The sequence below is a fragment of the Lynx rufus genome, unplaced genomic scaffold (genome assembly GCF_022079265.1).
Source record: "Lynx rufus isolate CCGP_SWC_20201006 ecotype Redwood Valley unplaced genomic scaffold, mLynRuf1.p SCAF_7, whole genome shotgun sequence".
NCBI lineage: Eukaryota > Metazoa > Chordata > Mammalia > Carnivora > Felidae > Lynx > Lynx rufus.
Window position 1 is genome coordinate 103,530,751 of NW_025814889.1, and position 27,677 is coordinate 103,558,427.

Sequence of the window (27,677 nt, forward strand, 5' to 3'; positions counted from 1 at the left end):
TTCCTGAGTTGTTAATGTTAGCCATTCTGACAGTTGTGAGGTGACATCTCATTGTGGTTTTGATTTGTATATCCCTGATTATGACTGATGTTGAGCATTTTTTCATGTGTCTGTTTGCCATCTGGATGTCTTCTTTGGAAAAGTGTCTATTCATGTCTTTTGCCCATTTTTTCACTGGATTATTTGTTTCTCGGGTGTTAAATTTGATAAGTTCTTCATAGATTTTGGATACCACCCTTTATCTGATATGTCGTTTGCAAATATCTTTCCCATTCCATTGGTTGCCTTTCAGTTTTGTTTATTGTTTCCTTCAGACACAGCGTCTCTTTCAAGGATTTCACAGCCTTTAGGAAGAAGACAGAAACAAAAGCTGATAACGACAATACAGTGGAAAGAGGGCCAAAGCAATAATGAGGACAACAATTAGCACATTGTAGTCTTTATAGTGTTACTCACACTGTGCTGAGTGCTGTGAAATGGGTAATCTCTTTATTCCCCTTTTCCAGGGAAAAACCCTACAGAGGCACAGAGAGGCGACACATTTTGCACTACATCACACAGTCTGTAGGCAGTGGGCAGGGTTTTGAACCTCTCCTGGATATGATGTGCAATGGGAGCAGAGAGAAGGGAAGGAAGCATTTCTATTTACTTTCTTAAAAATAAGAACAGCCAATTCTTTCTGGAAAGGAGACATCTTCAGCATTCACTTGGACCTCTCCTGTTCACAGCCTATTTCCTGCCTCTTCCAGTAGTCATCAGGAGGAAGGCAAACAACAGGGGCTCCATAGTGAGGAGCTCATAGGCAAGGAAGGAAGGAAGAAAGATCGGAGAGCATGACCAGCCTGGCTCAGGAGGAAATGGACTATATTTTGAAGTGGCATTTGGCTACTTTATTACTTCTTGTGGTATGGCCAATCTACTAGGTGGTTGAACCCAGATCCTCAATGCTTCCTTAGTTTGGTCTATAGCTATTCCAAACCTTCTCTTTTGTTATAGTTAGGATACAGAGAAGAGGCTCAGGATAAACCTTTGCCCTGGCCAAGCTGTTTCTTTCTTTTTTTTCCTTTTCTTTTTAAAAATATGTTTAATTTTGAGGGAAAGAGAGATACAGAGTATGAGTGGGGAGGGGCAGAGAGAGAGGGAGACACAGAATCCGAAGCAGGCTCCAGGCTCTGAGCTATCAGCACAGAGCCAAACGTGAGGCTCGAACCCAAGAACCATGAGATCATGACCAGGGTCAGTCAGCACTAAACTGACTGAGCCACTGTGGCCAACCTGTTTCTTATCTCTATTGCCATCTCTATCTTCTTTCAACTCCTCCCTTTGCCCTGCACCAAGGTGCCTAATTATTGTTCCTCTTTGTATTTGCAGCCCTGAAGGGAGATTCAAATACTGAGCTGGGGATTTAACAAAGCTCTGCACCCCTCCGCCAAGTCCCCCCCAGAACCACCACCCTTGTTCTAGATAATTGCAGTTTTCTGGCACATAGCAAGTGTTAAAAATAAAAATATCTAGTGGAAATGAGAACTTCTATGAGAAAAGATGCCAACTAGCATACCATAGAGCCCATATGTAAATACAGTTATTTCTGTTATGTAATATACCTATTACAAGAACTGGTCTGCATCTGAGGCATTATCAGTCAGAAGTTGAATAGATTATCAGTTGTGTGACAAAATAAAGGGGAATCTGCCATGTGCCACCATGAAGACATTTTAAAGGAATAAGCTACTGAGTTTTGCAAAATATTTTAAGAAAGTGGCTGTGGTTTTGACTTGCAGAAAACAATTGCAAAGTAATTGAGTTACGCAAAATTGATGTTTATTTAACTTAATGATAACCAACTGGTCCTAGTCTCTTCAGCGATACAGTAACTTTAATTTTTATTTTTTGTTTGACAAAGTTTAGAGTAGAGTAAGAACATCGTATACCACTTAAAGTTTTATTATTCAAGTCTACTTTATGAAATAAACAATTGGTCACATAAGCCAAACTGTTTATGTAAAAAAATCATCTGTGAGGGAGATATCTAAGAGATGGCTAAATGTGTCTCATGTTAAACAAGAAATTAGCTTTTCTTGTTTTTTTAAGTGTTGCCTGGATTTTCTTCCATGAATTAGTGTCCTCTGGTGGCAATACCTACCCCTAGTACCAAGTTCATTTTCATCTTGAATTGGGAAGAGTCCTTGAGTATTTTTAAATCAAATTCTTTACAGAGGTGGCAGTTGGAAATGTCTAAAAATATTTACCATATTATTACTACCTCCTAGTGTATTTGAGAAGCAGGTAGGCAAGGCTTTTTATAAAAATGTTTGCATTAATCCTCTCTAGTATGAGTGAAATAATTGATTGTACACAAAAGATTACATTTATTTTCTTTGAATCAGAATACATTGGACTCTGAGCCTCAATTGGACAAGAAGGAAAATGTGACCTCACTTATTATATTGGCTTCATTCCATTAGATAAGAAGCATTCAAGATGGTCCTTCTTGTCTTTGGCCCATGATGTCCAAGGCATCCATAGCTTCTTTAAATTTGGGACTCTTTTTTTTTTTAACCTTATTTATTTATTTTGAGAGAGAGAGAGAGTGAGGGTGGGGGGAAGGGGTAGAGAGAGAAGGAGACAGAGAATCCTAAGCAGGCTCTTTGCTGTCAGTACTGAGCCCGACGTGGGACTCAATCCCAGATACTGAACTTTGAGATCACAGTTTTGCCTGAGCTGAAATAAAGAGTTGGACACTTAACCAACTGAGCCACCCGGGTGCCACAAATATGGCACTCTTGCTTTGCTCTGGTGCCATGTACAAGAAGTAGAGATCCTTACAAAAATCAGATGTTCTGGAAGTTGAAATCCAATCTCCATAGGCTCATATACAACCACATCCTCCCAGGACACTGCCAAACATTTGTGCTCTTGAGAACTACAGCTTCTGCCCCTCCCCTTCCCTGTTCGCAAAGAATCACAACCATGTTCTACCTCTGTCCCTTCCAGGCAGTGATTCCTAATATCTTTTCAATGAATTGAGGGCTTAAAAATAGGCAGAGAGAGCCACTGAAGTGTCTCTTGTTTTACTATTGTTCTTAAGGTGAGGATATTTAAAATGCATGTCTGTCTTCTGGGATTTGGGGGAATTTAGGAGTGGAAAGTACAACAAATGTAGATTAAAATCATAATAAATGATTCTTCTTCATTTTCAGTGATTTATAGACATTGGCTTTAGTGTGTTCCAAACATAAGTATATGTTTTGAAAATTCTGTGTTCAAATTCTTCATTAATCATGAAAGACAGCCCTTTATCATCCCCTAGGGAATGGGATTTCATAAAATGAAGTATGATGGAATGGTGGCAAATCAAACACTCCTTAGTGCTTGATGAGAAGAATAGAAAACTTTCAGGAAATATATGTCTTAGTTGCGTATATTAAATGCAGTATTTTTTTTATATTTTAAACTTTTTTCACTTTAATTTTTTTTTCATGTAAAGAGTTGAAGGATGCTTGCCCTACTGCCCTAAAAATATGATCCTTGATGAGGTCACCTTCAAATGTGTTTATCCAGGAGACTGTAAGTATGAACCTTACCTAATTTATTCTGAAAAATGAAGCACTTGAATATTCTTTTCTCTATTGATAGCAAGTGATTGTAAACAGAAATTTTAGACAACTTCTGTAAGATTCTTCTTCAGTATCCCTTCCACAATTTTTTGTTTCTATTTGCTTTCCTAAAACATGTGAATCTTCCCTCTAAAATCCTTCCTGTGCTCTCTCTCTTCCAAAACACTTTCCTTGAGCCTGAAGATCCTTATAGGAAGTATACATGGGTTTATTTTAAGCAAAACAGATTAAGGAAGAGTATCTTTGTGTTTTTTGTAGGCATCCCTCTGATTCCCACAGAACCAGCATTAATGCCTCCAGGTAAGACATCTCTACCCATATTTACAGCTCTTTGTTACAATTTGAGATCTTAAAATTAGACTTATGTAATTTAAGTCTTGGCACACTTATAATAGCTGCTGACATCCGTACTATCCCATTGACCAGAAAACCCAGCATTCACTTTGTTTTGTAACACAGCCTTCACTGGTTCAGCATGCCAGGTTGTCTGAATGGCTTCTTCCTTCAGTTCACCTCTTCCATTTCAGTTCGTATAGATAACAAGGACTTCTCTCACATTTTAAACCTAGAATTTGGGTTTCACTAAATCTTGCTTAAATTTTCACAGTGATTAAGTTGACTCTGAAGAGATGTTAATGCAAATGAAGTCATCCTTTGGCATTTCCATTTCCGTTCTTGTGTTCTGTCCCGGCCTCTGCAGTAGGCAGTCTGGCTCATACCTCACTCTTCTCCCTCTCTATGAAACTTGGCTTAGGAAAGGGTTTGATAATTCTACTCACACTAAGGCTTGACAAACTTAATGTATTATTTTTCCTGAGGTTACATGTTAGAAAAGTTCAGATATTTCTTCTTTTTTTGGTTATATTATCATTGTTTAATTGTATTGCTAATTAAATTATCTGCTAAAAAAGGCAAGTAGGAAGTTCTGACTTTATGTAGGAGTTATGGATTTCATAGTCCATTCTAAGAGAGTTTTTATTTTCTATTTTATTTATCGTTTTAATGTTCATTTATTTTTGAGAGAAAGAGAGAACATGTGCACATGCACGTGGGGGAGGGACAGAGAGAGACACACACAGGATCTGAAGCAGGCTCTGTGCTGTCAGCATGAACCCTGAGACCATGACTTGAGCCAAAATCAGACACGTAACCAACTGAGCCACCCAGGTGCCCCTAGAGATTTTTAAAATAAAAATATTCTGAACCAACCATTTAAATAAACAAAATTTTAAAAACTGAATTATAGTTGACATACATAAACCTCCTTCTAACTGTCACTATTACCACTATTTTTATTAGCTTCTGTATGTTGAGTTCTTAGTACATGCCAGGCACAGGACTAAGCACTTTGCATACATTTAGTCCTGTTAAGTCATTAGAATATTCCATGACTGTGCTTGTTTTGGACTAGAATTTTGTTTCCTCTCCTATTGTTTAAAAGTTTATGGTAATAAGAATAAAAATATTTAAGGGGTGCCTGGGTGGCTCAGTCAGTTGGGCATCCGACTTTGGCTCAGGTCATGATCTCATGATTTGTGAGTTCAAGCCCTGTGTCAGGCTCTGTGCTGACAGCTTGGAGCCTAGAGCCTGCTTTGGATTCTGTGGCTCTCTCTCTCTCTGCTCCTCCCCACTTGCACTCCATCTGTCTCTCCTTCAGATATAAATAAATATTAAAAACTTTTTTAAAAAGGATAAAAATATTTAAGTCTGTTTTGTTTCATATTCTCTAGAAGATACAACATCTGTATATCATGATCACTGCTTATAGGACCAAGGGATAGGATTTTTTGTCCTCCTTTATTCTACAAATTAGAAACTGTAAAATGAGCACAAAATTAAGATTATTTAGAGAATTTATTTAACTAAAATGTAAGTTTTTTCTTACATCATTGTGGTAGACTGAATAACGGCCCTCCAAATATGTTCCCAACTTAATCCCAAGAATTTGTGAATATGACCTTACAGAGGGACTTGCAGAGGGACTTGCAGGTGTGATTAAGTTAAGGAACTTGAGATGGGGAAATTATCCTGGATTATCCATATGGGCCCAATGTAATAACAAGGGTCCTGATAAGAAAGTGGCAGGAGGGGGGGGGTGGTCAGAGTCAGAGAAGGTGATTCTGATGACAGAATCAGAGTAGAGGGGGAAAGTGAGAGACATTTGAAGATATTATGCTATGACTTTGAAGATGAAGAAAGGGACCACAAGCCAAGGTATTCAGGCGATTCAAAGAGGCAGAAAAAGCAAGGAAACAGATTCTTCCTGGGAGCCTCTAGAAGGAATGCAGCCCTTCATGGTACCTTGACTTTAAGACTTCTGACTTCCAGGACCACAAGATAATAAATTGGTGACATGTTAAGCCACTGAATTTGTAATAACTTGTTACAGCAGCAATATGAAATGAATACAGTCATTATTAGACAATATCACTAATGAACATTAATTATAGCTAGACAAAATTTCAACCATCTATTTTGGCTATTCTGTGGTCCTTCCAGCTTTGAATAGTTTAGAGACAACTTTAGTTCTTACAAAAAGCTTTTGAAGGTGACTTACAAATGTGTTTACTAATCATATCTTCGCTTTCCACGAATCACTCCTTTACTGCACCCACCAATGGTGGTCCACATGTGGTTCACAGCACTGTGGATTCTGCTTGCAAGAAATACATTCTAGATATTCACCGAGGGAAATGAATCAGCTTCGCTACTTGCTTTTTAAAGGCAACAAAATTTCTAACTCCTGAGCAGTCTTTAGTGATGTCACTGATAGTTTTACTTATTCAAACAATTGTGTTGAAGCTGTGAAAACAGTGAAGATGTTTATAGAATGGTGATGAAAAGCCAGAGCTCTGGAATAAGAATTCTCTAGTTTGAATTCTGCCCCTGACACTTACTAGCTTACCTGTCTGTACAGGTAGTCTATACCTGTATACCTGTCTATACAGATAGTTTCCGTATCTGTAAAATCATAATGGTATTCTTATCTACTTTACAGAGTTCTTGTGAGGAATAAAGGAAAGTCTTTATGAAATTTTTTAGCAGTTTATACTACATGTAAATTCCATACTTGATGGCTACCAATTCACTAATGGAAAGGATATCTTCATTCCTAACAGGTCCAGAAATGATTACTCCATCAGACTTCACTGTATTTGATATGTTAACACCAACGCCAGGTTTGGAATGTGAGGTATGACTGGGTAATCTATTCCAGCTACTTGTCTTTTCCTGATAGTTTCTATTCAAGTTTCTGTATCACTATCCAAATGCTATGAAACTTCTTTTTTTTTTTTTTCAACGTTTTTATTTATTTTTGGGACAGAGAGAAACAGAGCATGAACGGGGGAGGGGCAGAGAGAGAGGGAGACACAGAATCGGAAACAGGCTCCAGGCTCCGAGCCATCAGTCCAGGGCCCGACGCGGGGCTCGAACTCACGGACCGTGAGATCGTGACCTGGCTGAAGTCGGACGCTTAACCGACTGCGCCACCCAGGCGCCCCCAAATGCTATTAAACTTCTTTTGCTATGCTCTCTAATCTATCTTTGTCAAAAGATGCTAAGAAATATGCGTTACATTTTAGGAAATTTGTGTGTGTGTGCCCTCTCTGAGGCATGAACACACTGTATTTTCTTAACTGATTTAGATATGTCTTATTAATTAGTAAGATTCTGGTCACACTAAGAAAAACAAAATTCAAATGAAGTCTTAAGTATTATCCTTTAATAAAGACTTATCTAGCGTGGGCTTCAGGCATTCAAAAATATTTATTAAGCAGCAATTATATGCTAGGCACTGTGGCAGATAACAAAGATACATTGACAAGCCGAAAAAGATCAGGTCATTGGACTCCAGAGCTTGTAATTGTCTTGGCCGAGACTTGAGCAGTTAGTTATCTTCTTCAAATGTGCCACCTGTTTGATAAACCAACTGTTTATTCCACCAATATTTATTTAGCGCTGTTTTTGGCCAGGTGCTATTCAAGTACCATAGATAAAACAACATAAAAGCAAGCAAACATCCACCCCTTTGTGGAGTTTATATTCCACTGGAGGTTCTAAGATAGCCAATAAGCAAAATAAGTTACTAAGTTATATAAAATGTTGGAAGAGGCTCTCAGAAAAAAAAAATCTCTTTTCAATGACATGGTCAGAAAATCCTCATTGATAAAGTACTGTAGAGTAAAAGATCTGGAGAAGTTCAGGTACTAAACCATGCCAAGAAACAGGGCAGTGTATGCAGTCTGGAACACCAGGAAACAAAGTTCCAGGATCATGTACAAAGGCCCAGAGGTAAAAATGTACCTGCCATATTAAAATAATAATGAGGCCATTATGTAAGTCAGCAGTAAGAAAAGAAATAAATAATATTATGTAAAGTCTTGTAGATGATTATAAAAACTGTGGTTTTTATTTTAAAAGACACAGGAAGACACTGGGTATTTTTGAGCAGAGAAATTACACGATCTGATTTGTTTTGGGATCATTTTACCTGTTGTGTTGGGAGTATGGTGCAAAGAGACAACAGAACAGGTTAGGAAGCTACTGCAGGAATTGAGGCAGAGATGATGGTGGCATGGACCATGTGACAGCAGTGGGAATGGTGACAAATAACTGGGTTCAGGATGTGTTTTGAATACAAAGATCAAAGAATTTTCTAAAAGATTAGACATGGAGTGTGAGTGAAACAGAGGCATCAAGGATTTTAAGATCTTTGCTTTGAGCAATTAAAGGATAAAGTTGGCGTTAATCAGGATGGGGAAATTGTTGGAAGTGAAGATCTGGGATGGGTGTCACTAAGAGTTCAGGTTTGCCATATAAAGACTGAGATTGCTCTTAGACATCAAAAACCTACAGATGTACAGACCTGGTAGACATAAATAGAGCTTAGAGCAGAGGTCAAGCTGAATTAAATTTTGAAATACTCAGTGATGGGATGAAATCACAAAAGGTGTGTGTGCAGATAGAAAAGAGAGGAAGGAGGAAGAAATGATGGCAAACGACTAAAGGGTATTAACTAGTGAAAGAGGAGAAAATGGAGGAGATCCTAATTGGTCTAGAAGCTAAGGAAAGAAAACATTAAGGAAGATAGAGTAATAAGCTATCCTAAATATGTTAATAGGTCAGTAAGATGAGGTCTAAAAATTGATCATTGGATTTAGCAAAGTAAAGTTCATTGGTGACCTTGTTAAAAATAGTTTCAGTAGAATGGAAGGTGTACATTCTTTCAGGCAATTTAGATGTTGTAGGGGCTTTGGTTTTGTCTAAATATTTTCATTTTCCTGGTGAAGTGGAAATCGGGGTCAATACTGGGAATTGATACAACTGCACACAGAAAATTTTGGAAAGTTGGACTTGATTATTTGCCTCCCCTTGGCTCTTAAATTTAGAAGTGGTCACTTAATAGTCTTACTAGTTAGAAAAGCACTTAACCTCTCTTATCCTTGTTTTTGATCATGTATAATAATGGGATGATAGAAACTGGCTCAAAAATTTAGGGAGAAGCAAATGAAAGAAGCTACTATTGGTGCATGACATATAATAGATGCTAAATAGTTGTTAAGTTTTCTTCCCTATCCATTGAGATGCAGTATAGAGTAGTGGTCAAGATCACAGTTTCCAGAGTAACAATCCCTGAACTTAAATTCTGATTATACCACCTACTAGCTATGTGATCTTGGGCAAGTTACTTTGACCTTCACCCTCCTGAGTTCCTCATCTATAAAACAGGAAAAAAATAGTAGTACCTACCTCAGAGGGTTGTTTTGTGGGAATTAAATGGGTTAATTAGAAAAATGTCTTAAACATAATAAGTAATATAAATGTTTGAACACTGCTATAATTATTACCGTAATTTAAATACAATAAAATTCGTAAACTTTAAAAAATCTACCACTGATTTATTTTGTATTTGTTTATCTGGAAGTCGGTAAGCTATATATATATAAAATAATTTATAATGGTTTTGTCCAGGGGCTTTTAGACTGATTTCACATGTGAATTTTTAATGAAATATTTATAGTATTAAGTAGTATTTTTTTTAAATTGACATTAACAGAAGTTACAATGACATACTAGCTTTACAGGACATATGAAACCTTAACCTCTACTGTATAGGTCTGTTTGCAAAAACTAATCAAGACAATATAAGACTTCAATTTGCTCAGATGTCTGAGTATATGGGCAATTCTGATATCAAATAAATATTAAGGTAAAGCTTAAATTAAGTCCAAACCTAATATTTTGGAGAGAATACATCAACAGAAATTGTAGTGAAATTCTAATTGTTCATCTTTCAAAAGCTTTCGTATTTAGAAAATGTACACTATGGGCAGGGTGAAAGGGGAATTTAAAAGTTATTTGAAAACATTAGTTGAAAATAGAAAAAAGAAAACTAATTTTCTTTTTTGTTAACAGCCTCAGCAATTTGATCCTGTTTATAATTGTAGCCAATATATATGCCTTAATATGGAATGGCAGTTATACAACTGGTCTCTTAATTGCCCGAAGGACTTGGAAATGCCTGACTGTGGTTTCCGGGGAAGGCCTGTTCAAGTGAACAGCGATATCTGCTGCCCGGAGTGGGAATGTCCTTGTAAGTTTGCATTTATTTATTTATTTTTAAATTTTAAATTTACTTATTTATTTTGAGAGAGAGTAAGAGAGAGCATGCAAGGGAGGGGCAGAGAGAGAGGGAGAGGCAGAATCCCAAGCAGGCTCCACACTGTCAGCGTGAAGCCTGATGTGGGATTTGAACCTGGGAACCATGAGAGCATGACCTGAGCTGAAACAAGAGTCAGACACTTAACCGACTGAGCCACCCAGGTGCCCTGTAAGTTTGCACTTCTTACATGACAGTCAATTTCCAATCAGGAGAAGATTGTTTTTTTTTTTGAACTGATCACCTCACTCATCAAGCCAAAGTGATTGCTGAACTTTGTCCATTTCATTTACAATTTTGTTTTCCAATGTGTAACTTTTAGAGTTGCTTTTTGTCAAACATAATAATGCTAATTTAAAAGTTTTCTTTTTTTTTTTTTTTTAAAGAGCGGTCATTACTACAAATACAAATAATTAGTTAACAGACCAAACCCACTCTCTACCATTTTTCTTAGGTCGGTGTTCCATGTTGTCAGAACTGAGTATTATTACATTTGATGGAAACAATGCAGCCTTATATAGTATGGCTTCTTACATCTTGTTAAGAATTCCTGGAGAGATTATTGTTGTTCACATTGAAAAATGTTCTGTGAATCAGGTAGGTCATAATCCATTCTTGTGTCATTTCTTCATAAACCCATAGCTAATGTACACAGCAACATTAGATATTCCTAAAGTGAGAAGGGGCTCAATAACTCACTGAGATACATCTTTTAGCACTTAAAACAAAAAAGAAAATGTTACATGTGACTATATTTAGAGGCACGTAAAATTAATTCACATAATGTTTTCAAAAGTCAAGTAATAGATTTTTAAGTGTTTTTTTACTTTTTTTTTCAGAATGGAAATTCATTTAAAAAGCTAGTGAGTATTTGCAAAGTGTTTCATAAACTCCTTCTCTTTATTGCCAACATTATGTTTAACTCCATAAAGTTTTAATATTTTTTTTTCAAATTAAGGCATCCTCTGGAAGAACGTATGGACTTTGTTTTAAGAAGTTAAATTTGACCACATCAATACATAAAATACTTGTTAATCGGGCAACAAGAAAGGTAAGAACACAAAGTTGAAAGATATCCTCACATTAGAGAAAATGAAGAAATTATATTAAACATGATTCCTTCCCAAACCAGGGGAAATTAAACATTTCAGCAGAGTTTTGTTGCTATTGTGTTTAATCATTCTTTTCATGGAAAGTAAAAAAAATGTGTTTCTTAATATTGTATTTCTCCTTCCAAGATGTGCCAACTGTTGCAAATATGTCTCCCCTTGTGAGGTTAACTGTAATGGCCATGTAAAATCCATGAAAGTCCTCTTGGATAATGTGAGGGCCCAAGTTTCTTTAGTGTCAGTTAACATTAGTGTTTTCCATTAGATAAAGTGGAACTGATGTGAAAAAGAGAGATCACAGGGTTGAAAAAAGGAGTAGCTAAGAACACCAGAATGAAGACCACTGAGAGAAAAATAGTTTTGAAGTGCTGATGATGTTCATTTTTCAATGAATATGTGATAGCTAAAATAAGAAAAAAATGAAGAAATATTTGGCTATTGAACCAAACTGAAGAAGGGGGAGGTATTGGGAAATTGGGAAAAAACCCTTTGATTTTACAGGAAAAACCTTTATCCCAAGGAATATATATTTACTGGAGGGTGATGAACTATAAGCTGGATACTTTACTGATATGTTTCTCTCAAAAATGTAAGAAAATATTGTGTAAGATTTTGCTAAAGTGGCTGAGATATTATATACCTTCTAGAAAGAATTTGTTTTTTGTTTTTTTTAACCGCGGGCCAAACATTCTCGACTAGAAAAAATTTTAAAATGAAACTAAAATATAGTACAGTGTTAGAAACTTTAATTTTAGGTAAAGCAAAATACATGAATGGGGTAATTTTTTGGATGATAGCATTTGTATATACCTTTGATTTGATCAGGTTGATATATTAACAGGAAGTGGATGAGAAATAAATTTAAACTCAAATCTGGTCAGTGCTATTATTATGAGCATTTGGGCCAAAGGGCTTATTTTTTACCTCGCTGGTCATGTATTCAGTTAAAAACTAATTATTTAAGAATTATTTAATGAGAGTTTACGTGATAAGACAACACAGGTCCTGGTATTAAGTAATTTGTAGCTGTATGTGAGGTGCCTAAATGTAACTGCCAATTATAAACCAATAGGAGGTATATAGAGTATGACTAATATATTGCCAAAACAGATCTCTTAATGCAGTTTATAGAAAGGTCAAATAGGTATTTTTGGAGGAGGTGACACCTGAGAGAAGTCTTAAACCAAGAGGAGAAATTAACCAGGCAGGAGTAAGGACATTTCAGCCTGCAGGTGGCAGTATGAGGAAGATATAAAAATGAGAAACTGGTTGGTTGGGGAGACATGACTGACAAATTTATTTCTGGTTCCGTGTCTTTGCCATCATTTATAACAGTGGATTTCTAAATATAATCCTCAGATTGCCTACATTTGTGTTACCAAGAGTACACGTTACGAATACAGAGTCTAGAATCCCATCCAAACCTAGGAAATAGAATTGCTGGGAATCTTAATCTTTACCAAGCTTGACAGATGATTGTTAGGAACATTATAGTTAAACACTGATTTAGAAGAGCAAAGAAAAGGACCCAGATTAAAGAAAACATCCTGAAAATAACTTTAGCATCATAAGTTCATTTTAGCAGATAATGGTGTAATCAACATATACTGAGGGAAACAGACAGAAAAGCATACTTAACATAGAAGAAAGTTAGTTTTGAAGAATATAAGGGGCAGAAGGGTTAGAACAAATACTGAATATAGCAGGATACAACAAAGGAATAATAAATGAGCTTAGAAGTTATTTGAAGCTGTGGCATCAGCAGGGAGATAAATTTTTAAAAACTTAGGAAATAGTTTATATTCAACAAGAAGAAATGGAGTCATCTGATTCTCCTACTTGTAATGGGTGTATATGTAAACATAAACAGTTTTCTAACAGATGTAAAATTTCTTATTTTAGGTAGAAGTGGATTCTATTGTAGTACCTCTGCCCTTTTTGAATCAAGAACTGTCCATAGAGGATTCTGGTACCATGTATGTGATTACGACTCCAGCTGGACTAATCGTAAAGTGGGCTCACCTTACAGGGATCATAGACATTCATTTTGGCTTTCGATTTAACTTGTCATCTTATACAGAAGGACTCTGTGGTGAGCATTGCTTTTCAAATCTCAATGTCTTCTAATTGTTTTCCTGTCCACATTTACCATTTTGGCCCCTGATGCCCCACTTTTTATATTCGAGGTGTGGTGTTAACTTTCAGTGGCTCACGTGAATACTAAAGAAAGCAGTAGCTTTAAAAAAAAATGGGCTAAGAAGCAAGAAATAACAGTTCAGTTTGCATATTTTTTGGAAATATATGTTTACTACTACTACTGTAATACTGTTTGTATTCCTACTAGTTCATCTTTATTAATCATTAATAAGGTGCCAAGCGTTATTTTATATACTTGAACTTATTCAATTCTAACAATAGCCCACATAAGTTGGTACTAGTGTTAATTTACAAGTGAAAAATGGGAAGTTATAGAAAGGTTAAAGTCTTAAAAATATTGTTTATTCCTTATTATGTTAAAATTTGAAATAGGGGAAAACTTAGTTGCTTAAGCCACCTTGAACGTTACATACAGGGAACACAATGCTCTCAATATTTGTCACAGTTTTGTTATAAAGTGTAATGCCTAGATGTATCTTTACACCTAGGCTAATACCACACCATGTTACATAGACACATAAAGAGTTATAATCAAAGGAAATAAGTTACAAATACCTCTAAGTACATAACAAAATTAAAAAGTATAATACTGGTTTTGAGGTTTGATGGAGGCTATTTTCTTTGTAGCTCTATGCTCTTTTTTTTAAGTTTATTTATTTATTTTGAGAGAGAGAGAGACAGAGACAGAGAGAGCATGAGCAGGGGATGGGCAGAGAGAGACGGGGAGAGAGAGAATCCCAAGCTCCACACTCACAGTGGCTCAAACTCATGAACCGTGAGATCATGACCTGAGCTGAAATCAAGAGTCAGATGCTTAACTGACTAAGTCACTGGGCACCCCTATAGCTCCATGCTCTTAAGTGAATATCAGTTTCCTCATCTTTAAAATGGGAATAACAACATTCTACCTTCAAGATTGTTGTTAGGGTTGAATGTGAAAGTTAATGTCAAACACTTGACACATTGCTTAATACATACAATCAATAGATATTAGTTTAGTACAAATATATTTATTTTAATATCACTAAATATTAATTGAGTAAAAGTTTATGGATCACCTCCTGAGTGTCTAACACAGTGCTAAGTGCTGACAACCCAAAAACAAATAAGACTAAGTCCTTTCCCTCAACAAATTACATAAAATACTCTAATTTCTTCTTTAAAACATTTAGGGCAATGTTTGGCTGAAAAGGTTTACATATTTCCTTGCCTATTTATAGTATGCTAAGCATAGCACAAAAGATTATTTGAGTATGTACAGTATTGATTATACATAAAAAATCAATTATTATTGATTAATACTCAGAGACTTTGGGAATACATATTTCTCTGATGATTTATCACTTCTATGTGCTATGATTTCTGTTTTATTTTGTGTTTGCTTTCCCCCTCATTGTCGGCTCATGCTTTTACAGGCACACTCTGCTAACTGGATTCTCAAGTAATTACTGTAAAGAAAAAAGGCTAGGGTCACCTTTTTGCTAGCCAAGATTCACCCCCTAAACTTTGTAACTTCCATAGTAGGAGAAGAGTGGCTTCTTAAAGGGAAATCTGGTTGCTTTCATATCTACTAGCTTGGGTGCTGGCTGAAAAAATTGTAGTGAACAAGAGTGTGAGCTAAATTGAGTACGGACCCTAGAATGGGAGGTCTGTATGAATACCTCGTTCTATACAGCACTGTGAAGTTTCCAGGGGTGGTGCCTGGCATTGCAGTAAAAAATATTTTTATTAGCAATTACTTTTTCCCAGGAAAGTTTAGACTTAAAAAATAGTAGCTGCTTTACAGTATAGTTCACTTTACTTGTGATTTGTTTTTTTATTTGTTTGTTTTTGTTTGTTTATTTGTTTGAATGCATTGCATTCAGTTCCTTGTGTATTTACAAGGATCAGGCAATATGGTAGCAGCAACTCTTATGATCTTGATATATCTACCTGAGGATTAAGATTTGATACTTGAAAAAAAATGTTTAAGTTATATCTTTTATAGTTGGAGCCTTGGGGATTAAGAAAGATTAGATCTTTTCAGATCACTTATGATCGGGGTTCTGGGCCATTTCTCTGTATTTCCCTTGGCTCTGTACTACACTGGATAAAGAGCAAGCTCCATCCTCAGTCTGGCCTTCCTCAGGAAACTAGAGACCATAGCAGGTCAAAGCCTTATAACCATCAATAGGCCACGCCATCCCAAGGAAGGGAGATTGTCTATGCCTTAGAATTCCCAGGTCAAATCCTGTTTGGCTGTGGCTGTCCAAGTGCTGAATGTATCCATGTGTCTAGGTGACTGCCTGACCTGATTGGCTTATTACTTGCAATAGTGTTAATGAGAGGGAGTAAGAATTACCTTTATGCCAATCATAGCTCTCTCCTGTAGTGGTGATGGGGCAGGGATACTTCCTGAAAGGTAAAATTTAATGTTTACAGGAAGGGTTTTCCTGGGAGAATGGATATCTGGGAGGCAAACACCCACTATTCTAAGGACTATCTTGGCAAGCTTAAGAGCTAGTTCTTAAATTAGGAAGTAGTGGTAATAGTAGTGGAAGAGTGTGGGAGCAGAGTCAATCTCCTCTTTCTTCATTTTCTGTCATTTTTTTCACATGTCTTGACTTCCAGGATTGTGGTTTCTTTCTTATCTGGTTAAGACAACTCTATACTATTTTATCAAAGAACCAGATACATAATTTAAAAATCCATCAACATTAAAGTTAAAGGATATACATTTGGCACCTTGTTCAGTAAATAATTTATTCATTTCAAATCAATTATTAAGATGATTTATTTCTTCTGCCTACATTTGGTTGAAGTGGAAAAAATTTTCCTTTCAAATGTCACATATCTTTCTAGGAATTTGCAATGATGATCCAGATGACGATCTAAGAATGCAAAATGGCACAATTATTACAAACATGGAAGACATAGAATTATTTATCGAGAGCTGGGAAATTGAGAAATCATTTGAAGTAACAACAAGAAGACCCGTTAGGAATTGTACTGAGCGTGATTGCAGTCGCTGCATTGAGTTATTGAACAGAAGGGTTTTCATTCCATGCCATAATAAAGTAAGTTAAGGGCAACCATAGATAAGAACTATCATGTTAGACATACTGAGAGTAGCGCCAATAAATTCCTGTTCTTGCCATGATGTTCTTCTAGTGAGAAGAGTTTAGCCCCAAACCTTCTGTCAGTATGCTTTGGAATTCAGAATCATTTACTTTTATAGACTTAAAGAGATAAGAAGAATAATTATCTTTCATTCTCCTGTTTTTTTAGAATTCTATCGACAGATTCCAAGAAAAATGAAATTATGTCCTGCAAATAAATGCCTCTAGGAGAAAGAAATCAATGTCACTTGATAACCCAATAGAGAAACCAAGACAGTGAGGATATTATCAATTCTCTATGATCCTAGCCTCTTAGGTGTATACGTGTAATAGAACCTGTCATATATTCAATTTAATTATTCTTTGTCTCTAACTTTCTGACTTTATGTGACGAGTAGATATTTTAAATAATCTGTATCATTAAAAAAAAGATCCATTGTTAGGGACAAATACAGCACTTCGTAAATCATTTAATGAAAAGTTTGTGAGCATCCAGCACCCTCAAAGCTTTCTGCTGAACTCCTGTGATCCAAAGATGAGCAAGACTGTCCCTTGTCCTCAGGAGGTCTGGTGGGAAAGCAAGCTTGTAAACAGGTATCTGACAATAGACAGTCTGGAGGGACATAGGAGCCCAGGTTTGGAGGAGACTGCTCGTAGTTTTAGATGTTTGATTTACTTAGAAGGATAAATTTGCCAGGAGAGAAGAGGGAGGAAGGGACACCTAGGCAGATATGTATAACAGTATGTATAACAGCAAGTTTTGTGTAAAAAGCCATGTTAGGAAGACATTGAAATAGTTGAGTGTAAGACATATGTAGGGAAAGAGCCTGGGAAAGAGGATGAGGGAACTGTCAAGGCAGGAAGGAATTCACTGTGTGGCACCTTCCATGCCAGACCGTAGAGTGTAGACTCCATAGTCCTCAGCCTGCCCCATGAGTTCCCTCAGGGAAAGGCAAAGGATGTGAAGTCATGGGTTTTGCTTTTTTTTTTTTTTTAAGTTTATTTATTTCTTTTTGAGAGAGAGAGAGAGGGAGAGAAAGAGAGAAGACTGGAGGGTCAGAGAGAGAGGAGGCTCTGTCAGTGCAGAGCCGGACGTGGGGGGTCAAACTCAGGAACCATGAGATCGTGACCTGAGCCGAAAACCAAGAAACAGTGCTTAACCTACTAAGCCACCCAGGCATCCCATGGATGAAGATAGGTTTTAATTATTTACATTTTTTTTTGAAAAGCAGACATATAAAAATGAAAAAAATAACAAACACGTTAAAACTCACTTCAATGTCATTTTAAAGCATAATGATTTTCAAAAAAAATTGCATTTTTGATGGAGAACTTAGAAGGCTGATTAAATCAGGAACTTTCCAGCTTAACTATTAAAGGCTTAGTGAGGCAACACAGGGTGCCATTTAGTCTATCATAGCCAGATCACAGGAACAGATCTGTTCCCAGTGAATCGGATGGCAAAAGAAAGGAATGCTGGTAATTTGGTTTTCCCACTTGTAAGCTTCATCTTCATTTGAAAATCTCCACAAAGCAGGCAGATGATCTGCCTGGATTCTATCATTCTTCTACCTAAAACCCTTCAGCGTCTCTCACTCATATGTAAAGTACATGCCAAGCAACCTTCCTATCAAGACTTATGGGTCCTCTACACTCTGGCCCACCTATTTCTCTAGCTTCCTCTTGTGCTACACTCTCCTGTCTCCTTTCAACTCTTTGAACATTCCAAGATTTTTCCTGCCAGTGGGCTTTTAAGCTTCTAGTTTTTCTAGCTGGAACACTTGCGTCCTCTAATTCATTTTAGCATGGTGACGCCTCGAATCTATTCAAAGACCTTTTTTAGCTAAGAGATCCACAGGCAGAGAATAGGTCTGTGTTATTGACCTTTATACTCATGCATAGCACTATGCCTGATATATAGTTAGGTGTTCAGTAAATTATGAAACATGCATAAGTGAGTATATATGAATGGGAGATACAGGAGAATCAGCTTTTGTGGGTTAAGCAGAAATATATATAATTTTTTTACTTCGGATGAATTATGTCATATGGAATTTCAAAACAAAAATGCCCAGAAAAAGCTTAGAAACATAATTCTGGAGCTCAGAGGAGGTAAGTTGAGGCCAGAGATCAGGTCTGGGGAGTCATTTGCATATGGATTTTTAAATATAACAATAAGTAGTGTGCAGTGTGCCAGTGTCTGCTCTGTATATTTACCATATATTAGCTCACAGCTAGGAAAAGATCTAAATGCCCACAATTGGTGGTATGAGTCCAGGAAGAACATTTGTAGCTAGCGGACATGTCCATTGAGGATGGAATCTAGAGAAGCACTCAGAATATAAGGCAGCAGAGGAGCCGACAATAAACAGGTAAATAGGCAATAGAACGAAGTACACTCCAAGTCCAAGGAGTGGGTCTTAAGAAGGAAACTAGCAGTGTTCCCTGGATTTGGCAGTGGGGATACTCTTGACCACAGCAAGTATTCCATACAAATTAAAGTAGTTGGAAACCAAGGAGATTCCGTAAAGAAGACTAAATATAGAATCTTGTTTTTTTGTTTTTTTTTAAATTTTTTTTTTCAACTTTTTTTTATTTATTTTTGGGACAGAGAGAGACAGAGCATGAACGGGGGAGGGGCAGAGAGAGAGGGAGACACAGAATCGGAAACAGGCTCCAGGCTCTGAGCCATCAGCCCAGAGCCTGACGCGGGGCTCGAACTCCCGGACCGCGAGATCGTGACCTGGCTGAAGTCGGACGCTTAACCGACTGCGCCACCCAGGCGCCCCTAGAATCTTGTTTTTTTATAGATATGGACCTTGAAGAAGAAATGATGAGATAGGAAGAATATTTAGTATTTTTATCCGGCACTTTGAGCTGTATCAGAATTTAGGATGTGTGTGCGGATGTTTAGTATGTTTGCTGAATGAAAGAGCAGAGAGAAAAATTGGGATAAATGGTGTTACAAGTTAAGTTATTTAGATTTCAGGCATTTCTAGATCAAAATGAAACCATCTATAGAAACAAATGTGTCTCTAAATTGAGGCAAGTCAAACTATATAAATTATTCAATGTTCAATATTACTACCTTTTTTGAGAAGCATTTAAAACCTCATTTAATAGGAAGGCCATGTATCATTATGGAATGCTTTAGGAGCTTCCGGTTTTATCTGTCATGGATTCAAGTCCTATGTAATATATGGAAAGGACAATTGTAACCCAAAGTATAATATCAGAAATAGATTGTGCTAGGTACACATGCTTTGTTTCTCTTTTATCTTTATAAGATAGATTTATGTAGATTAGTTCAGGCAATATTTATCTTATCCAGAATGTGTTTAAAAATATTATACCATCAGAGGTGACATATGGTATTATGAAATTTGGAATCTCAGGTCAAGGAAGAGCCATAGTAAATACTAACTTGACACCCTTTTATCCTCTGAATAGCTTTAGTGTAACTTAGGCCCTTCAGAGAAATAAAACAACAGAACTTATCCCAAGGCAAAATGTATCTCTAGGTTTCACCGCAGAACTTTTGTGAAAAGATGTGGATCAATTACACCTATTTCTGGAACTATGAATGTGATGCACTTTCTGCGTATGTGGCTCTGTGCAACAGGTTCGACATCTGTATTCAGTGGAGAACACCAGATTACTGCTGTAAGTAGTACATTTCAGATAATATTTCTAACCATCAAAAAGCATTCCATATTTTTTGCATTCACTTCTTTCTCTTTTCATTTTTCACCAGAAAATAATTTCATAAGAATAAAATGCCTATCAATGTAACCTAGAAGTTAGATGTCAGCTTTCCCACATAGGCAACTTCTATTTTCATCCTGATCTACACCTATGGTCGGCCTCAGTTGTCCCAGAAGAAAACCTAGTCCACAAAATATTAGCTAGCAAAATCAGTGAAAGTGTGGAAGAAATCACAGGGAATGGAAAAAAGATTTGAATTCTGGATCCCAGAGCACATTTTGTTGGTTTCAATTCCACCTGCCTCATTTGCCCAACTTGTTCCCGAGCTTGTGAAGAGGATGCATGATTTTCTGTCCCCTTTTCCTCCTTTCCTGATACTGTATCCACTTTCTGGAAACTAATCTTTCTGGCTTTCTTTGATCCATATCTAGGTTCAATCTTTTTCCAAATACGTGTTTGTGTATCCTTCTTCTTTTGTATGTATTCTTTGCTCATTTTTATCTTTTTTTCTCAACGTTTTTTTATTTATTTTTGGGACAGAGAGAGACAGAGCATGAACAGGGGAGGGGCAGAGAGAGAGGGAGACACAGAATCAGAAACAGGCTCCAGGCTCCGAGCCATCAGCCCAGAGCCTGACGCGGGGCTCGAACTCACGGACCGCGAGATCGTGACCTGGCTGAAGTCGGACACTTAACCGACTGCGCCACCCAGGCGCCCCAATTTTTATCTTTTTTAATGAATATAATTTATTGTCAAATTGGCTCACATACAACACCCAGTGCTCATCCAACAAGTGCCCTCCTCAATGCCCATCACCCATTTTTCCTCCCCTCTACCCCCACATCCACCCTTAGTTTGTTCTCTGTGTTTAATAGTTGGCCCATTTTTATCTATAGGGCCCATGCTTTCTCATTAAGTTGTAAGGCTTTTCATAAAAAGTTTATTCAACCTATCATCAGTCCTGGGCACATTTTACAGAAAACAATGTTAATTTCATTTAGGAAATAGCAATTAAATAGATTAAGCGGTAAAATATGGTCAAAATGAATGTCAGTAAAATGTTCCAAGGTAAAATAAAAGTTTTCATTTTCCCTAGAGGAAAAAATAAAATACATAGAGAAAGAATAATATATCCCAAACACCGGTTACATGACGTTGTTTCAGATATAAAGCAGCTCCTGGTGTGCCTTACTATCTCTTACCTCTCCTTGCTCCCAGAGGTAATCACTATTCAAGAGTGGGGTAGCTTGATTCATGGGAAATGTATGGCATCTCTAACTTTAATAGACACTGTCAAATTGTTCCCCACTGAGATTTTATCAATTTATATCCCCACCAGCTACATGTTCATTTTTTAAAAGTATGATTTTTTAAGATCACTGAAAATCAAAAGAATTTTCTCAAACATAATTTAGAAACTGCTCAGCAATGGTGGTTTCTTGTGACAGTGAAGGATTGAACCTAACCACACAGCATTTTTCTTTTTTATGGCTTGGTTGAGTTATATATTCAGAGCATATTTCTGTGCTTATCCTGAGTAGACTGTTGTATATCCTCACTACACACAGAAGTAACTTCATACTGGTTGAATCTATATTTACCCCAACCATATCTGGGCTGCCTATTGGTCATATTATTTGCTACAAATCAGATGAGCTTTTCCTACTGTAACATAACATAATACTAGCTGGCCATCTGGAAGATGCTCAAAAATACCTGCTGTTTGTTTTGTTTCTAGTTTTTGGTTACATCATAAATGAAAAATGAACTTTGAAGAGACTGAAATGGGCAAAATTAATTTTCCAAAAGAAATCTGACATTTCTTCCTTTTCCTATAATTCAAATAGGTGACTTTTATCATTAGCAAATTTTGTCCTCTGTTATTCATAGCTCTGAATTGCCCAGAGGGGAAGGAGTATCAACCCTGTGTGAGGACTTGTGAAGCAAGAACATGTTTGAACAGATGGTTCTATGGACACTCTCCATGTTTGAATTTAAGAGAAGATTGTGTATGCAAAAATGGAACCATTCTTCACAGGCCAGATTCAACTCAGTGCATTCCAGAGAAAGAATGTGGTAAGCAGCAGAGTGCAAAGTGACTTCTTAGGGACCTGGCAAATAAATGAAACTTATTTAGATCTTGAGAAGATGTGCTGAGAAAGATTGAACAAAGGTCACATAGGTGTTGGAAGGGAAACCAGTTCGTTTGTAATTTGATTTTAATATAATGATTGATTTCAATTGAAGTGACCCAAGTTAGAAATTTTGTTCAGGGGCGCCTGGGTGGCTCAGTCAGTTGAGCGTCCAACTTCACTCAGGTCAGGATCTCACAGTTCGTGGGTTCGAGCCCCCCATCAGGCTCTGTGCTGACAGCTTAGAGCCTGGAATCCGCTTCAGATTCTGCATCTCCCTCTTTCTGTCCCTCCCCCGCTCACACTCTGTCTCTCTCTCTCACTCTCAAAAATAAATAAACATTAAAAAATTAAGAAAAAAAGAAGCTTTGTTCATAATGTAGGTGTTTTTTTGTTTGTTTGTTTGTTTGTTCCAAGATTTTATTTAAATTCCAGTTAGTTAACATACAGTGCAATATCAGGTGTAAAATTTAGTGATTCAACACATACAACACCTGGTGCTCATCACAAGTGCTCTCCTTAATCCCCATCGACTTTTTAATCCATCCCCCCATGGTGGTGATGTGTTTCAATCTCTACCTATGCCTGTAATAACTTAGCAAGAGTATGGCAAATTAAGAATTAAGAACATAGGCTGTGCACTGAACTCAAATTCCAATTATTTCATGTAATAATGATTCAGTTTTACCTCTTTGAGCCTAAGTTACACATCTGTAAAATGGGAAAAACAAAAGCACTTATTCCATAAGGCTAGTGTGGGGATCCATAAAATAATACAAAGTATTTTGCAACAGTACCTAGAGAAAAATAACCACTTGAGAAATGTCAGATAGTGTTATTATCTGGGAGAAAACATTTAATTTTTCTACTTTCATTTTCAAACCACTTGATTCTGACTCATCATCTCCATTGTGGTTGCAGATGAAAATAGTCCAAAATTGAGACAATTGCAGTACCGTACTTTTTCAGTCATAGGGCTTATCATTGTGGTGAGAAGAAAAGAGAATTAGCTAATAATGAAAGAAAATGGGCAAGTAGAAGTGAAAGGCACATATAGTTCTAGAAAGTTTGTGTTTGTCATTGAGAAGAGTATTTGTAGAAGACTGAGAATAAACAGGAGTGCTTATGTTTGTTTTTAGGGACCTGTGAGGTTGGTTTGATAGTAAAGAGAATAATATAAGAGAAGTTCATTTGAGGCTGGGAATATGTTGGTCACTATTCATCTCTATTATTATTATTATTATTATTATTATTATTTTAATGTTTATTTATTTTTGAAAGAGAGACAGAGTGCAAGCTGGGGAGGAGCAGGGAGAGGGAGACACAGAATCTGAAGCAGGCTCCAGGCTCTGAGCTGTCAGCAGAGCCTGACCAGGGCTCGAACTCACGAAACATGAGATCATGACCTGAGTTGAAGTTGGTTGCTCAACTGACTGAACCACCCAGGCTCCCCTCATCTCTATTATTTTTAAAAGAACTACTAGATGGCCATAGTTTTCATTAAGTAAAACTTCAATAATAAAACTACAAGAGTCACTAAATAGCTACTTCCCACATTTAGATTTTAAAGCTGACATGTTTTGCATTTTCATTTGACAAAAATGATAAATGTGTGGTAAGGCCTTTTTTTCTTTCTAATACCACTCAGTTTTAACAGTTAATATTTTAAAACTAACTTAAATTTATTTTGCTGAGTTTGTTCAAGCTAAATAAGTTGTATTAGCGGACAAAATGAATAAGAAATAAACAAATGATCCTATTTATTGAAGAAGACAAGCAAATTTACAGGTAGTTGTAGGAGGGAAAAATATTTTTGCAGACTACATTGCAAATTTCATTAGAGAAAAATGTAAGCTAGTAGCTGATGAAAAGGGGAATCTAAGAAAGGATAAATATGGGATGTGTTATCTATGTTGCTGAACCAACTCATGGTCTGAAATCAAAACAATAAATGCATCACAGCTTCATTTATTTTAGTGGCCGGGTGATGAGTGATATAACATTGTTCCTCTTTTTAAGCATGTACTGATAGTGAAGACCAGCCTCGCACTGCTGGGGAGGTTTGGAATGGGGGCATTGACGAATGTGCCCTGTACAAATGTTTGGGGAATGGAAGTATTATTCCCATAGAACCTGACTGTGATGAAGAGCCCTCGCCAACTTGTGAACGAGAAGCTGAAGTTGTCCTGGGCATCATTGATAAGTGGACCTGCTGTTCAAAGGAAGTTTGCGGTGTGTATGTGGGCCAAAGCCTTACAGTTAACGCCACAAAATTTGTTGATACCATTTGTGAAAAAGTAAGGTGTGCATAACGCTTGGTATAAAAGAAAGTAAAGGTTGAGGTAAAAACAGAAATATTGCCATAAATATTGTTTATATACTCTCAAAGCAAGTTTTATCTCATTCGTGTTTTTGCTGATTTTGCAAATACACAAAATTCTGGCTATTAACAATTAATAATATTCAATAATATGTGACAAGAGAACGTTTCTGGGAATCTTTGACTTTTGACAATCGAGGGTGAAAGACCATAATAAATAAACCTTCGATTGGCAACCTTTTCACATATGACCCATTTGTGAGCTGAATGTGTTTAATTGCAGCATAAAGCACAGATTTTAGTTATATCCACGAATATTTTAACGCTTCTGTTTCTTATTTCCAGGTTGTGACATGACCTTATGTGAAACTGCCATTCCAACATGTACGGATAGTCAAAAATTGGTTGTTGGCCATAGTCCTCTTTCTTGTTGCCCACAGTATCAATGTGGTGAGTTATTAACTAGGAGCATTAAGAGTCAGGTTTATTGTTTGCTCAGAAGAGTGGATTAGATTCTCACTCTCTGTGTCTACAAGAAAATGATTGGTTATAAAATATTGTGGAGTTGTCTTGCTAAAGGTAGTTCTTTTTTAACCTGCAATTTCTTTATAAATACATATGTAGATATTTTGTTTATATATTATATTAATACATCTATTTAGATAATTAACTCAATGTAAAGATCTTAATCTTAGCAGAAATATATAGGAAATAGCAGGTGTGATATTGTGATTTATAATAAGAGCTATAGATCTGGTCTTCCACCCCCTTCTCACCACAGAGCTCCTAATCCTTGGCTTTTCCAAAGTGAGGAGAACTAGGAAGTGTCTTTTGTTATGTTAATGAGTTAATGATTTCCCCTTGCCAGGGGAATCAATGAGGTGATTGGAGGTTGGAACTTTCAGTCCCACCCCATGATCTCCAAGGAGGGGAAAGGGGCTGGAGGTTTGATGAGATCTTCAATGGCCAAAAATTTAACCAATCAGGTTTATGTAATAAGGTCTCCATAAAAAACCCCAAGGAGGATGAGATTTAGAGAACTTCCAGGATAGTGAACACAAGGAAATTCGGGGCCTGGTGTGTTCTGAGAGGGCACAAGAACTCCCAACTCTTTCCCTATACCTTGCCCTATGCATATCTTCCATCTGTTTATTCCTGAGTTATTTTCTTTTATAATAAATTGGTGATCTAGTAAGTGTAATGTTTCTCTGAGTTCTGCTAGCTGTTCTAGCAAATTAATCAAACTCAAGGAAGAAGATGTGAGAACCTCTGATTTATAGCCGGTCAGCCAGCAGTATGGGCTATACAAGGTGGGCTTGTAACTAGTGTTTATAGATAGAATTGAGTTGAATTGTAGGACACCCAGCTGGTGTCTGGAGAATTACTTGGTGCTGTATGGGAATCCTACCCTACCAAACACACACTGAGTTAGCAGGATACAGATACATTCAAAGAGAAGTAAACCATGCTACTTTATCTAATCATTTCACTCTATACAACTTTTCAAATATCTTTGTGTTTTTGCAGAATGTGACCCATTGAAATGCCCCAGTATGTCAATTCCAGAATGCAGAGAAGATCAATTCATGATTCAAGTTCAACAGGAAGAGCCTTGCTGTTTTTCTCCTCTCTGTGGTAAGTGTTCTGTAAGATAACTTTTTGGAACAAAGGGAGGGAAAATCTTTTATTTGATGTGAATTTTATGGGACTCATGGTAACCAATATTCTGCTAATATACTGATAGAAACTCAACTGAATAAGAACATTTGAAAAGAAAGTACAGCATTTTAAATGACTCTTGACAATTATTACGGTTAGCTCTACGTTCACTTAACATATATATGGACTCGAGGCGCCTGGGTGGCTCAGTCAGTTGAGCGTCCAACTTCAGCTCAGGTCATGATCTTGTGGTCTGTGAGTTCGAGCCCTGCATTGGGCTCTGTGCTGACAGCTCAGAACCTGGAGTTTGCTTCGGATTCTGTGTCTCCCTCTCTCTCTGCCCCTCCCTTGCTCGTGCTCTGTCTCTCTCTCTGTCAAAAATAAACATTAATTTTTTTTAAAAAACATGTATATGGACTATACATACCAGTCAAAACACACTCAAGGCAATATAATTAAGTATTTTTTTTCTTTAATAAGGCTAGCACCAATTGTTTTTGGAGAAAAATTTAGCCTTGGCTTTCCTTGAAGAACCAACTAAAATAATGGACTCTGCCAAGCCATTATAGAACCTCTTTAAAATTTCATTTTATATAGGGGCACCTGGGTGGCTCAGTCGGTTAAGCATCTGACTTTGGCTCAGGTCATGATCTCGTGGCTCATGAGTTCGGGCCCCGCGTCAGGCTCTGTGCTGACAGCTCAGAGCCTGGGGCCTGCTATTCTGTGTCTCCCTCTCCCTCTGCCCCCTCCTTGCTCATGCTCTGTCCTCTCTGTCTCTCAAAAATAAATAAACATTAAACACATTTTAAAAAAAATTCATTTTATATAGCATGTGTGATATATGCGTGAGCGTGATGATGCTGGAAGAGAATGGTAGAGATGAAAGGTGTCCAGGAAAAGACTGTCTATGAAGCTATATATTCTATCTGATGAAATGGACATTGAAAACTAAAAAGTTCTCTGTTTTTCATTGCAAGTGGATTATCATATCTAAGACTGGTGATTAATGTAGGCTTCAGATGTACCCATGGAAATCAAAACACATCTCTTTCTACCCGTTAAAGTTCTTTGAGTGCAAGTGGCAAAAGGGATTGATTCCAGCTAGCTTAACACAACCAATTAGTGGAAGGCTTGGGAATCAAGATTTTGTAGGAGCAAGATGAAGCAGACCACGCCCTGGGAAGGAAAGAAATCAGCTATTGTAGGTGGCAGTCACTAA

General features: G+C 36.9%; 1 protein-coding gene across 1 annotated transcript in view; it reads left to right on the forward strand.

Annotated features, from left to right (window-relative positions):
* OTOGL (otogelin like) overlaps nt 1–27,677 on the forward strand; it is a 140,583-nt gene that overhangs the window by 96,613 nt on the left and 16,293 nt on the right. Inside the window, 14 exon segments of the mRNA XM_047066966.1 lie at nt 3,488–3,567; nt 3,876–3,950; nt 6,743–6,810; nt 10,035–10,212; nt 10,733–10,875; nt 11,118–11,141; nt 11,237–11,329; nt 13,290–13,479; nt 16,386–16,600; nt 20,164–20,305; nt 22,238–22,423; nt 24,499–24,711; nt 25,145–25,249; nt 26,327–26,434. Of these exon segments, the coding sequence (XP_046922922.1) occupies nt 3,488–3,567; nt 3,876–3,950; nt 6,743–6,810; nt 10,035–10,212; nt 10,733–10,875; nt 11,118–11,141; nt 11,237–11,329; nt 13,290–13,479; nt 16,386–16,600; nt 20,164–20,305; nt 22,238–22,423; nt 24,499–24,711; nt 25,145–25,249; nt 26,327–26,434 (1,820 nt within the window).